The 14212-nt window shown below is 31.6% G+C and overlaps 1 protein-coding gene and 1 long non-coding RNA gene across 2 annotated transcripts; both read left to right on the forward strand.

Moving 5' to 3' along the window:
• Positions 1-784: 784 nt before the first annotated feature.
• LOC119189895 lies at positions 785-2690 on the forward strand. The gene is made up of 4 exons (XR_005112662.1): positions 785-1023; positions 1549-1744; positions 2163-2327; positions 2580-2690. It is a non-coding gene; the product is annotated as an uncharacterized LOC119189895 (long non-coding RNA).
• A 3100-nt stretch (positions 2691-5790) lies between these two features.
• LOC115456389 (putative sodium-dependent multivitamin transporter) lies at positions 5791-12490 on the forward strand. The gene is made up of 11 exons (XM_030185419.2): positions 5791-6079; positions 7971-8094; positions 8190-8752; positions 8828-8924; positions 10190-10354; positions 10522-10679; positions 10936-11140; positions 11281-11478; positions 11948-12112; positions 12292-12377; positions 12466-12490. The coding sequence occupies exons 2-10, from the start codon at positions 7978-7980 to the stop codon at positions 12310-12312; spliced, it is 1689 nt and encodes a 562-aa protein (XP_030041279.2). The 5' UTR covers positions 5791-6079; positions 7971-7977; the 3' UTR covers positions 12313-12377; positions 12466-12490.
• Positions 12491-14212: the final 1722 nt, after the last annotated feature.

The raw sequence follows: 14212 nt of genomic DNA on the forward strand, positions 1-14212 counted from the left end.
TCTAATCCTATCATACTTTTAATCCCCAAAGAGCTAGGCAGTGGGGCAGTTAGTGTATCCTCTTTTTGCAATCTATATTTCATTTTATGACGTAGTAGGGAGCGAGCCATCTGGCCCTAATTCCAGGCTCCGGGCCGATACTGAGCATTAAATCATCAAAATTTAAATGGAAAATGATTTTCAGATGGATCAATTAATGCCCTATTACGTGGTAAGTGCTATGAGGTCGGCGCCGGGGCTTCCAGGGTTATTTGTAGCTGGAATTTTCAGTGCTTCGTTGTCCACTGTATCGGCTTCTTGCAACGCGTTAGCCGCCGTCACGCTTATTGACTACCTCAGCAGGTGAGTTGTGACTTCAAATATTTGTGTAGATAAAATATAGGTCTTTAGTTTTATGTAATAATGGAATAAAAAATACGTGGCAAGTAATTTGCTCTGTAATGTTGGTAAAACGTTTTAATTATATTTTTGTAGTACATCAACACTTCCGAGATAATGGCCAGGTACTAAAGATAATTCATGTTTATGAACAATGAAACACGGTAACGATTTTTATTTTATTGCAACTAGACTAAATAGAGTAGACTGATAGTAACATTTAAGTTTTAATAATTTTTTCTCTTTATTTTGGGATGACGTCAATGACGAAGCTCGCCAATCTCTGCCGCGTCGATTAAACGAGAATTCACGTCTTGTTTTTGTCTTCAAGCTCTAGTGTATATTCTTTTACCTTTTATTTTAATCATTTAGAAATTTGCAAAATTTTCTGCCTTAAAACTGCTACAGCAAGAACTAATTCATTGTTTGTCTAATTTAAGATGGTGTGCCATACCCTCCTCGTATATACCATGGTTGACGAAGCTAGCCGCTTGCGCCTATGGTTTAATATTTCTGGCTCTCGCCTTTATGGCTGAATATTTGGGAGGAGTGCTTCAAGCCGCTTTGACGATATTCGGTGCAGTCGGAGGCCCACTATTCGGGGTGTTCACACTTGGAATGTTTACGACTTTCGCCAATGAAAGGGTAAGTAATTTATTCATTTAAATAATTTTATAATAACTTAGAAATTTATAAGTTTAGCGATTTAGCACGATTAATAATATTTATGTTACAATTTTATTTTTAAAATGTTTATACTTTTATTGTTTCAACAGTAAATCTTTCTTTATTTCTTATTATTTTTTTCCCCCATGTTATATCCAAATATTTCTATTTATTAAAAAAAAAACATCTTCTGCTTGGGTACATGTCATACGGGTATGATAAAGATATGTTCATTTATAATACTAGCGTTTTAAAAAGCCCGCGTTAAAAAGTTTTTCGGGGCTAAATATTTTCTCGGATTAAAAGCACTCAGCAGTAATGTAAGCTACAGTATTTCTTAGTAATATTCTAGCTACAGTATTTTTAGTGTTAGTGAAAATATTTTCAAAATGGGTTTAGTAGTTTATGAGATTAGTGCGTTTAAACAAACAAACTCTTCAGCTTTAATATATTAGTGTAGATTTAATTTTATTACAGTAAAATAATTTTAATATTTAATTTTAGGGTACTTCCATTGCTCTTTTGAGTGGAATGGCGTTGACTTTGTGGATCAGCTTTTGGTGGGCCTCGTCCACCCCCTGTCAAGTTACCTCTGAGCTTGGAAGCTTGTCCATTTAATGTCACTGCCCCAGTGCCGGCAGCATTAAAAACTGTTGACTACTTCTATCCATACAGAATATCGTACTTGTGGACTAGCCCGGTAAGTAAAACACTTATTTTAGTAAGAACATCATTTTCCATGTAAATGTTTGGCTTTAGATTTATTTCTTAAATTATTATAATATTTTGTTTACACCTTGATGAAGTTTCGTTGCTAAAACTTTCTTTATTTGTATCTCTAAAATCACAAATCGAGAATTTAATAGAGTTCTCATAACCTACTGATTTGATAGTAGGTATTTAAGGGCGTCCATGAAAACTAGTAACTGTAATTAATCTTTAAAATACTTACTTCAAAATAAATTTATTTATACAGTACAGAGCTTTTCCGTACACAATGGGCCACAAGACTAATAAACAGAACAAATAAAATATTAAAAATAAATAGGACTGGCCTTATTATTACATTGTCATCATATTCTAAAAGTTTTGGTTAAAGAATATACATTCAATTTAAGATCGGCTTCGTCTGGGTGCTAGCTGTGGGGTCCATAATATCGTTGTTATGGCGGCAGCAACACCCGTGGGAGCGAGCTATGAAATCGCATCCCGACCCTGCTCTCTTCACTCCGCCTTTAGCCAAAAGGCTGAGAGCTAAGTATAGAGATAAAGCAGACGTGCAGGTATACATATTTTTGCATGACAAGCTTGTAGTATGCTAGTCTACAGTATATCACATTCAGGGAAAGAAATAATAAATGTATAGAATTAATATCTACCATTTGAGTTAGGTCACATATGAGTAGCTTTAGATTATATATTATTTGAAGAATACTAAAACCAGTGGTTTGTAAAAAGACAATTGTCCACAAATATAATAAACTTTAAAGGATCAACACAGTATGTAACGTTTCATCCAAATGTTGTATTTTCAGTGTGAGCTATTGAAGAAAAACGACGAGGAAGAACTTCATTAAAGGTGCTACTTAATTTTATGTATGTGTTCATATGTAACAGTTTTATAAAACTATTATTTATAAGTAGAATTACATGTATCTCGAGGTAAAATTGACAATACTAAATGTTTTACTTGTTGTTGACCGATGTATTTTACAAATGTCTCATATCTTAGTCTTGCGATACATTCCTTAAACATAGTACATATACTTGTCATGCAACATATGTATGTTGTAATATAAGCACATCTGCTAGATAATGTTATCTGTATTTAAACGAATGTGCTTAAAATGTTTTTAACAGAAATATTAGGTATTTAACACTCTACCTCTTTTTCTATACTTTTTAAATAGTTGTGATAAAAGGTACTTTTAAAAACGTTTTGTAAAATGTTTTTAAAAAGAATTGAGTAATACCAGCCGGTAATATCGGACCAAAATATAATTCTATTATATTTTGGTCGGATTTTATACTTTTGTTTTAAATACCCATTATGTCAGTTATTTTGTAGTGTTGAGAAGTTTTTGTATTTTCAAAATGCAAATGGCTAGTGCGTATAAATATAAGGTCACAAAATAGTTTAACATATTTCACAGTATCAACTTAATTCATATTGTTTGTATTACGCATAAATGCGTAAATAGATTGTAATGTATAGAATGAAAATTTGATATCAGCTTTTTGTTATTATTGTATATATAAGCAATTTATTTTATACAATATGATGATGAGGCAATAATGTATAACTTGAAAGTATTAATAGTATTACGTTTGTTTCATTTAATTACATTATGCTTACCTTATAAGTAGTAGTCATAAAAACTTATTTATTGAAAGCATAGGATGTATATTGTGTATATTCTATGTTTTAGAAAATGTATCTATTTTATAATTTCACATTAATTTCTTAAAACAAAAGATACTTTTATGATAATTTGCGACAAAGATCTGATTATCTGTACTTAATAAATATGCATCGTTTATATTTATTTATAAATTATAATTAAATATGTAATTTAATCAGTTTATTTATTTATATTTTCATAGTATTTTTCAGAGGTTGTAGGTGCACAATTTCTATTTTATAATAAATTATAAGCGAGCAAGTGATTATTTATTTATTTATGTAGTAAAATATAAGAGGTGGTTTAAATTAAAGTATATTATTAAAATTAATTATACTTTATGTTTGTGAAGAACAAAGGGCCAAGCTTCTTAAAGTAATTCACTTTTTATTGAAGTAGTACAACTTTAATGTTTCTCTATGACACTAAAACTACTTCTAGATGATTTTTGTAAAATATTAGGAAATAAAACATCTTTTGTTAAATTTACAATAGTTTATTTTTGGTAAACAACAAAAAAAATTTTTTTTGTCATTATTTTTTGTAGTAGATAAATGAATATAATATGAGTGTTTAATTTAATAAACTTTTGTCTTAAATAGTTTGTTTTATTTTATTTACATTCTAAGAATATGGACTTAGCCATATTGAGGTATTGAAAAGAAGAAAATATCTGACGGTTACTGATTACTTCCTATTGAAATTGACCAATTTGAAATAAAGGCATCTTTTATCTATAGGTACCTACCTACCTTGTTATTTTTACAATGAGGTATTTAAATAATTTTGTTCGATAGCCAAATCATATTATAAATGACGTATATATAAATATTTTGTGTGGATAGGTAAGTAGGTAATATGAAACATAATGAATATGCAAAATACAGTACCGAATATACTTTGACGTGTGCATAATTCATAAAGTTGCTGTTAGTAAAGTTAGTGTAAAAATGAAGTGACCATATGTCTGCATATAATTTAAAGTATGCAAAACATTGTTGATTAAAAGTACACGTTAGAAGTATGAATATGACTTATTTATAACCTATTATACATTTAAAAAGGCTGTGATTTTATTGAAAAAATGTTTATTAATGTTGTAGATAGGTATAAGTGTTACAAAGTTAATAAATGTTAAAACGTGCGAAATATTACTCGCAACGGCTGACTTACTGTTGCTCCAATTAATTAGTGCAAATTTACACGAACTAAATTTTATGAAGATTACTAGTCTTTCGGTCCTTCGAGTCAGATTATAAAAAAAATATCTTAATTTACAAAATACGACATGATACTACACTCTCATCCAGAGGTATTCAAAATTAGATTATATTGAGTGCAATAAGCCCAAAGGCTTTATCAGCAAGGAGTTATTGCAATGACACAAATAAAGTGCATGCATGCGAAATCTTTGCTTATGAAGCGCTAAATCGCTACACGCGTTTTTTTATGTACATTTACTACTGCCTATGTGCCCATAAACTGTTATATTAAAAATAAAGTAAGAGGTCCACACGCTTCAGGTACGAATAGTCTCGTCGGCTCCAGTGTCAGATATGGCTAGTATTTTCTTTAATAACTATTTTATAGCTATGAGTTCATTGATTGTTGTATAATAGATGATTTTAGTCAAACCTTTACGTTTTAGAAGGTTAAAAGAAAATTACTAATCATTTGTTATATTGACATTATTATTATGATTAAACAAATTTTATGTTACAAACTTCAAATAACGTACAAGACTATTGATGTATAGATTACAGTTTACCCAGTAAAACTGCTAAAAAAGGACCAATGAAAACAAAGTTTTTTTGACATGATTACTTGTGTATTTGGATTGGTTTATTTTAGGAATTAGGTTGAACATTGGGATCATTTACTGAAAATAGCGGATAGTGAAAATCTAAAGGATAAACATACAGCAGAAATATAGTTTTGGTTGTCTGTAGCCGTTGCACAATACGCGTTTTTCATGGATGTTATATTAGGCAGATTAAATATTTTATTCCAAGCCGATTTTTTGTAAAGCCAACTGAATCGAAAATTAAAACAACGTTAAAAACTCTATGTTCGATAATCGTTAGTTTTGCAACTTCATTTAAGAAACTATGCCATCTATTGGACGAGAAAAACTACTTAGAAGCAGTAACCGAATCAAAGACAATTATGATATCATAATTAATTAGACGATAGGTTATTATTTTATTTCAAAACCTTGTAACAAAAATGTACTAAATATGTTGATAAACATCGTAGTAACTCTAGTGAATGCTTTTATATTAACAAAATCTTATGGTATAGAGCGCTTCAAGCGCTGCAAGATACTAAATCTGACGTTGTTAGGTTATTTAGCAAAGTAACATGTCTATCGTCACATACACTTGTCTGATCAAAGAACATAAAACGTAAAATTATATATCATTCTTTCGATCACCTGACATAATTATGCCATCATTTGTATAATTCGATAGTAAAAATTATACTGTACTTATCCTAACATTGTAGTATAATTGATCATAAAATATTTAAGATAGTGCTATAATGTTTTGACCAATCACATAACAGACGTAATATAAATAAGACTGCTTGCAATCTAAAAACCGGTGTTAACATCCTAAAGCAGATTTTTAAAGGTAAGGAATATTTTTTTTTGATTTTTTTTTGCAATTAAATGTGTTAAGTATATTTTGTTGACGATGTTATATCTAAGTATGTTACATGAATAAGTGAGCGGAAAATTCAAAGTGAATGAATAATGCTAAGTAGGCTGTATATTTCAAAGATAATTAAAATTTTATAAAAAAGTATTGTAAAAAATTATGTTAGGTATTTCTTATAAATATTTATTTAAAATTTTTCGTAATACACAAAAAAATAATGTATTGTAAATAGTCAACATTCATTGAAGAAATTGGTTTAATAGGTATATTATTATGCAAAGTGCGATTACTGGGGAATAAAATGTTTTAGGATTTTTGTGTTATAAGTATTTGTTCATATTAATTCAGCAAGTAATTTTCGGTAACGGTATCTAAAGAAATGTTTTGTCACTTCTGAGATTTGGACTCATGTAGTAGTTATATCACAATTTGAAACCGGTTAGAAACGCCAAGTGTGGTTAGATAACTTTGACATTAAACTGGCCTGAATATTTTTTTATGTAATGAAAATATTAGCTTATATTTTAATGCAAAATCCGTGCTAACTAGACAACTTATTAATAGTATAACAGTTATATTATAACTGCATTATAAAGTAATTATAGTATGTTTATTTCGATACGTTTTTTAGGATTAATAAATAACATAACAAATTGAAACTTCATTAAGTATACGCCACTATAAACATCTTATTTAATGTTTATCTCACTCAAAAGGTTTTACGACAGATCACTTAAAACTTATCAAATTAAATAATCACGTGAGGATCACATTTGCATCATTAAGCATGATAGGACATATATTATGTAATGTATATATTATACAAGCCTAGCGTATGCGCTAACCGCGCTGTTACTACTCAATGAAACTGTTGCATTTTAGTGTTTACAACTCACGTAGCTTGTGCGCAAGGATTTTAGTTCGCTCTTCGTGTTTTAAAATTGAATAAGATGATTTCGTACGATAACATTTGCGCAGTTGACGCGCGTCACATAATATTATACAGTCGCTTGGTGAAAAGCAAAATGTGAGCAGTACTAATTAATCCCTACGTAGGTACTGCTCGCTACAAATTCGCTAGATGTGTACGCACCCTTATTTATTATTCAACTTGAAGTTAAATAATCTTTATTTATTACTAGTAACCTAATTACACTGCGACATTGAACCCGCAATCTGCGAACTTGGACTCAACTGAGCAATTATATTTAATTAGAATTATGTCAAAAGATAACTATTGAATCGAGCGATTCAGCTCGGTTTAAGAACAACAAACAACATGTATCTAATTTATTAAGAACACAGTCTGTAGATGTTGTAGGTATTTATATAATTCGTGAAGACAAACGTTGTCGTCATGTTATCAGCAATTGAAGCTGTCTATAATGTTTATTGCCATAAGTAGCGCAATGAGTTCATTTCATTCATTGATTAATCAACCGCAGTGCACACGCAAATTCATGATGGAAGCAATGATATTTTCAATCTGTTACTTTAGTAACAAGATATAAATAGCTGGTTATCTGGCTATACATTTGCTTGTTTTTATTTGAATTTTTGGGTAACCGTCTTAATCTTCTTGAAACAGAAGCCTCAAAAATATGCTTAAACTAGTTAATTACCATTTTAATTGCGGTAGGTAGTTTATATAATTTTATTATTGTTGACCAAGTAGCCAAAAATATAATGAAAATCAGATTGCTAAAATACATAGAAAAAAAAATTTGACTAAAATTTGAAACTTGTTAAAGACTGTAGAATATAAACGGGTTATTTCCAAAATTTCTAACAGATTCAATTCATAACTTTACATTTATTTTAAATACTTCTCTGTAAATTTGATTAAATCGTGATCGAATTTTAGACTCGCAATGGAGCAATCGGTGTTTGGTGTGTGGGACTACATAATAATGGGAGCTACCATGGTAGCTTCTATAATAATTGGACTCTACTTCCGCTTTAGTGGAGGCAAACAGAAAACAAATGAGGTATTTATGTGATAAAGTGATATTTCATTAAAATATATTGGAATTTAGAACTTCTTTTAAAATTTTCAAATACATAAAACGATTGTCTTTTCCAGGAATATTTGCTTGCTGATCGAAATTTATCAATATTCCCTGTGGCCGTATCTCTGATGGCTTCTTTCATGTCTGCTATTACTCTGCTTGGAGTATCAGCAGAAAATTATTACTATGGTTTAATATTTTTTGTCGTCAACATATCGCATGGTTTGGCCACTCCTATCGCCGGCAAACTATACTTACCAGTATTCTTCGGGCTTCAAAAGACAAGTACCTATGAGTATTTAGAACTTCGATTTGGGCCGCATATTCGAATGTTGGCATCATTAACGTATACCTTACAGATGTTATTATACAATGGGATAGTGTTGTACGCACCAGCAATTGTCCTAGAATCAGTGACTGGACTGGACCGACTCATTTCTATTCTAGTCGTTGGATTAGTTTGTACATTCTATTCCACTCTGGGTGGAATGAAAGCGGTTGTGTTCACGGACCTCTTGCAATCTTTCCTGATGTTTATTGCTGTGCTGTGCGTTGTTATATTTACTTCAATTCAAGTAGGAGGTTTTGATCAAATATTTGTCATAGCAAACGAAAGAGGCAGGATTAATTTATTAAAGTAAGTATACTATTAGCTTTTATGACTTATTTAATTTATAGTAAAAAGTGTTTAAATAGATATTGTTTTGTTCAGTTTCAGTGTAGACCCGACAGAACGTCACACGTGGTGGTCACTAGTAATAGGAGGAATGGTTACTTATTTATCGCTGTATGCTGTAAACCAAACACAGGTACAGAGTATTCGATATTATGGTATAAGATTGCTTATATTCTATATTATGTTACATCCTTCGGTTCCCATGGTAGAGCGTAATATGCTGAGGTGTATGTGATCAACATTAACCTCAGTTAGATGGCAAGCGTTTACAATATACGCATGTACTATACACTTATTTCCCAGAGAAATGCGGAAAACTCTCAATGCCTAATAAATGTAATTCACATGGGCGAACTATGCTCATGTTACTGAGCCTATTTTTAAAATTAAGACCCATGTACACCATTTATAATCAAAGATCGTATAAGATATAATATTCATAAATTTTTAAATGCTATAAAACATCACATCGTAATTCCTTTGTTTACATTTATATGTACTTCCTAGTTTCTATTATCCACACATTCTGTTATATTTTTATATAATACGACGTTTTGAAATGTTTAAAATACACTTTACTCTAAGACGATGTTATCTTGCAATCAACTTACATCAGTCGAATCGTTTGTGATAACGAAGATGAACTAGAGGGGTGACCTTGGTGCAGATAAATAGCACAATAATTCTAGACGAATTATTATCGTTGACGCAAATGATTGTAGTTTTCTAAATACTTCATAGTTAGGTTACCATCTTCTATATGTAAAGAAACTTTATCATTCTTCAGAAAATAGGTTTGGATCCCAAAAGCCAGACCATATAATATATATATAGGGTCACTTTGACATTACATTAATAAATAAAACCACATACTCATCATCACCTCTGCTAACATTGTGCTAAAATATAATCTATGAATAAAGAATATTTTCACCAAAAATCCCAATTTACTTTTTGATTATTTTGTATTTCAGTGCGAAAATAGTGTGTAAGGATTTCTGATTAAAAGTGTGATGTTGCTAATACGACGAATTTTTGTAGCGTAGTAGTAGTGGCATTAAAGCGTGGAAAATTAAAATTACATTTTATTGATATCTATTTTGTTCGAAACTTACCCTTTTTTATTTTACATTTATGATTCTGGTAACTTATTTTAATGTTATTTTCAAGAAGATAAATATGTGGTTTCATATAGAAAGGCAATATCAAAATGACTATATACCTTATTAGGTAAAGAAAAAATTCTTGATATAATGGATTGGTAATACCTCAATATTGCTTAATATTGATTGATTTTTCTTTATCTATTAATTAATGAACAGGTGTGAGATTGTTATCTTAATGAAAATATGGAATGATGAATTTGCTGGAAACTGTAATGATTTCTTATCTTTACAGGTGCAACGTCTTCTGACAGTCAGTAGTTTAGATCGCTCACAAAAATGCCTCTGGTGGAGTTGGCCTGTATTGCTGTCTTTAAGTTTGCTTACGTGCATCAGTGGCCTTGGTATTTACGCCGTATACAAAGATTGTGATCCATTAAGTTACAACGGAATTAGTGCGGTAAACTCCTTTTTGTTTTATAGAATTCCTATTTGATACCAATTTCTCGTGATAGTTAGATCCTACCACAATTTGTATATTTAATATTTTTTTCTGCCCTTAAGGAAACTAATCTCTCATAATAGTTGCTGGATTATTCGCTACTATCATCTTCGGATTGTTTGCAGATAGATCAACTAATGCCTTACTACGTAGTGAACGCGATGACTTCTGCCCCTGGTTTGCCAGGACTGTTTGTGGCGGGGATCTTTAGTGCTTCATTGTCTACTATATCGGCATCTTGTAATGCGCTTGCCGCTGTCACCCTCAGTGACTACGTCGGAAAGTGAGTTGTGTCTGATTTTTGTGAACGAAATAATAGTTATAAATTCGTCTTCTAATACATGCATATTAAGCATTTAGAAGTTTCAATAATGATCCATTACAATATGCATTGAATTCATTCGTCTACAATAACTGTGTATTTAATCAATATTTTAATTACGATGAATATACAAAAAAGAATATCACTTTTTCTTTTTATTTTTTTTATTTTCTTGCCTCTGGGATTACGGCCTTGATTCTCTTACGTTCTTTTTCAGGTGTTGCGTAATTCCCCAATCGTATGTACCATGGTTGACGAAGTTAACAGCCTGTGCTTATGGATTTGTGTTCTTGGCCATCTCTTTCTTAGCCGAATACCTTGGAGGAGTTTTGCAAGCTGCTTTAACAATATTTGGTGCCGTTGGTGGCCCACTGTTGGGCGTGTTTACACTTGGAATGTTTACCACATTTGCTAATGAAAGGGTAAGATTGACGGATATGCTAGATTTGTTGTTAATTTTCGAGAGAAATAAAAATAATATTTTTTATTTATCTTCTAATTTAATAATCATCTTCGTAATTAAAGGGCTGTGGAATTCATAAAATTTTATTTAACTTTTCAGGGTGCATCTATGGGGCTAGTCAGTGGACTGGCTTTGACTCTATGGATAAGTTTTGGTGGACCTCGTCCGGCTCTCGTAAAGCTACCTCTGAGTGTAGAGGGATGTAATTTTAACGTCACGGCGCCTACTCTTCCAGCGCCAGTAGACCCTTCTAATTACTTCTATCTATATAGAATATCATACATGTGGACTAGCCCGGTAAGTGAATAGAAAAAGGAATTATACGCGATGTTAGATCATCTCTGGTACAAAATGTGTAAGTATATGAACTTTAAAATCTAAACTTATTTACAATAAAATTTGAAAAGCGATAAAAAAAAGAAAATGGAGGCCAAATTTTGCTTAATAAATTTAAAGTTTTGCTATTGGAGTCTTTCGAGCAAATTGCAGTCTTTTATTTTTAGCGTGCAATTGTAGCGCATAGATAAAAATGCACCGTAGTGTACTTGGTTAGCTGCCAGCTTTAATTCGAGAATTGTTAAATATTGTCTGGTAGTTATAGGGTATTTAGACTATGAAATGAATATACTGCGCGCTAGTCGCTGCCTACGTACTAACTCTAGGGCAGAGCAAACAAAATGTGTACAACTTTTTTTATATCGAAAGGCGTCAATGAACCCTAGTTGGAATTATTATTATAATGTAATTTTGTTAATTTTCTCTTCAGATTGGCTTCGTCTGGGTTCTTATTGTAGGATCTATAATATCATTGCTCTGGAGCCAGCAACAACCTTGGGAGCGAGCCCAAAAATCGCACCCCGATCCTGCACTCTTCACTCCGCCTTTAGCCAACCGACTCAGAGCTAAATATCGCGTCAAAACAGATACGCAGGTAAATGAATACAACAGCCCATGCACACTGCTGATTGGCAACTGAAATTTATATTGCGGTTTTATAGTTATCATTCTCGTATGGCAACCTTCCGGATAGTTCCAGGTGGACACTCGCATACGAGAAACCTTGTACCTACCATTTATAAATATAGATTAATCCAGTACTTTTGTTTCTAGGTAAACACGACTAAGTTTTGAAGACATTTGTTCTGCCCTGTGAGGTTGAATGCTAAACTTGGATATAATTAATACGAAACGTACAAGTAAGTAAATATAAATTAGTACGTAACAATATTTTAGGCATAGTAAAATTTTATGTGTACCAAATAATAAATACCTTACTTTTTTCAGAACGTACGAGTATAACTCAGGACTATAAAACAAGGCTTATATTATAAAAATAATCCATATTTATAATTTATTTAAATATAGGTTTTTAGCTATATTTAAATAAATTATAAATCTTCTTCTATATCTATATTTATAATAAATCTGTAGAGAGGTAAATTCTGTACATGAAATATATTTCCAAAATAACTATCAGGGGGTGATTAGGGATCGATACTGATGCCAAAAATGCAATTAGTAAAATTTTTGTCTGTCTGTCTGTCTGTTTGTCTGTCTGTCTGTCTGTCTGTCTGTCTGTCTGTCTGTCTGTATAACCGTTATAGAAACAAAAACTACTCGACGGATTTTAACGAAACTTGGTACAATTATTTGTCATACTCCTGTGCTGGTTATAGTATACTTTTCATCACGCTACAATTAATAGGAGCAGAGCAGTGAAGGGAAATGTTGGGAAAACGGGAGAAGTTACTCCATTTTTTAAGCTTCCGTCGCGTGTGCAACCTTAATGGTTAAAGCTACACAGAAATCATGTGACGGAAATGTTCTCCTTAAAATTATGTAAAAAATATCCCACGACAGCATATGTCTATCTTTTATGGTTGACTCACAATAACACGTGTAACTCCCGATAGCTTAGCAGTTCGAAGCTTTCTCATTATATTTGTCTACTCTTACGTTTATAACACTCTCAGTCATCCCTAATTAAAATAGAAATCGGTATAGAAACACCAAAGTTATACATGAAATACGCTAATAATAAGCCATCATGCGTGAATACTGAATAATGCTATAAGGATTATTTTTGTATATATATAAGGTCGCGAACGCACAGGCATGAGGCTTGCTTGGCACCTAGAGGCTAGCGAATCACCTAGCTAGTAGCTTCGTAAAACGAACATTCTCGAACGTTCGCGACCGGCTCCATTTTTGAAGTCCGTAATCCACGCGGGCGAAGCTGCGAGCGGAAGCTAGTATGGAATAAATTATAACGATGTCTTTACTGTGACAAACCTGTGTTCATTATATTGATAAGTATAGCAGTGTATGTAGCAAGGAGCAATCTATTACATATAGACACATGTTAATACAGGGTTTATATTGCTATCTAAACATCCTTATAAATCTACCGCTGAAGTAACACTTACATATAATTAGTACTTATCTACGAACATAACTCTTGTCCTAATCTTAATTAGGACAATCTTCATTCACTCGCTACTTTTATTTTAGTTATTTTCCATGATAAGTATTTAATTATTTTCTTTTAAAGACTAGAATTGTTATAAAATATATTCGTTTAATTGTTAATAGAGTTTATTAGTCTTACAAGAAAGTGATAATAATGTAGGTAACACAGATGTTTTTCAATAGATGATGTTAAAGTACCGTTGATGATGGCAACTTATGTGACGATGCTATGAACTAAATAGTTTAAAGTATTTAGAATCCTGCAATACCAGAATCGCTGTATTCCGGAACCCCACGTCATTCTCTAGTCTCGCATGATGAATTACAGGCGCGGGATCTCGAATTTGAGGGATCGATGTGGCATTTGGAAGTAGACATTGAACATCTTATGTTAGTTTTCGTAGATATTTTTAACAGACTGTTGATAAAACTCATTAGTCTTAATTAATCTTGTTAATATTCATTTTAAATATTTTTGTATCCATTGTCTATAATTTTTTTTTGTTTTGTATGAGCGCGGCAAAGCCACGCCTCTGCACCTAACGGTTAGTGGAGTGGTGTC

This window comes from Manduca sexta, chromosome 20, assembly GCF_014839805.1.
Source record: "Manduca sexta isolate Smith_Timp_Sample1 chromosome 20, JHU_Msex_v1.0, whole genome shotgun sequence".
NCBI classification, from domain to species: domain Eukaryota; kingdom Metazoa; phylum Arthropoda; class Insecta; order Lepidoptera; family Sphingidae; genus Manduca; species Manduca sexta.

Excerpts from the sequence above, each read along its gene's own strand:
- LOC115456389 (XM_030185419.2), top strand. The coding sequence starts at position 7,978 with ATGGAGCAATCGGTGTTTGGTGTGTGGGACTACATAATAATGGGAGCT. Across the intron at positions 11,141-11,280 it reads CCACATTTGCTAATGAAAGG|GGTGCATCTATGGGGCTAGT; the intron begins GTAAGATTGACG and ends TTAACTTTTCAG. Across the intron at positions 12,113-12,291 it reads GCGTCAAAACAGATACGCAG|GTAAACACGACTAAGTTTTG; the intron begins GTAAATGAATAC and ends TTTTGTTTCTAG.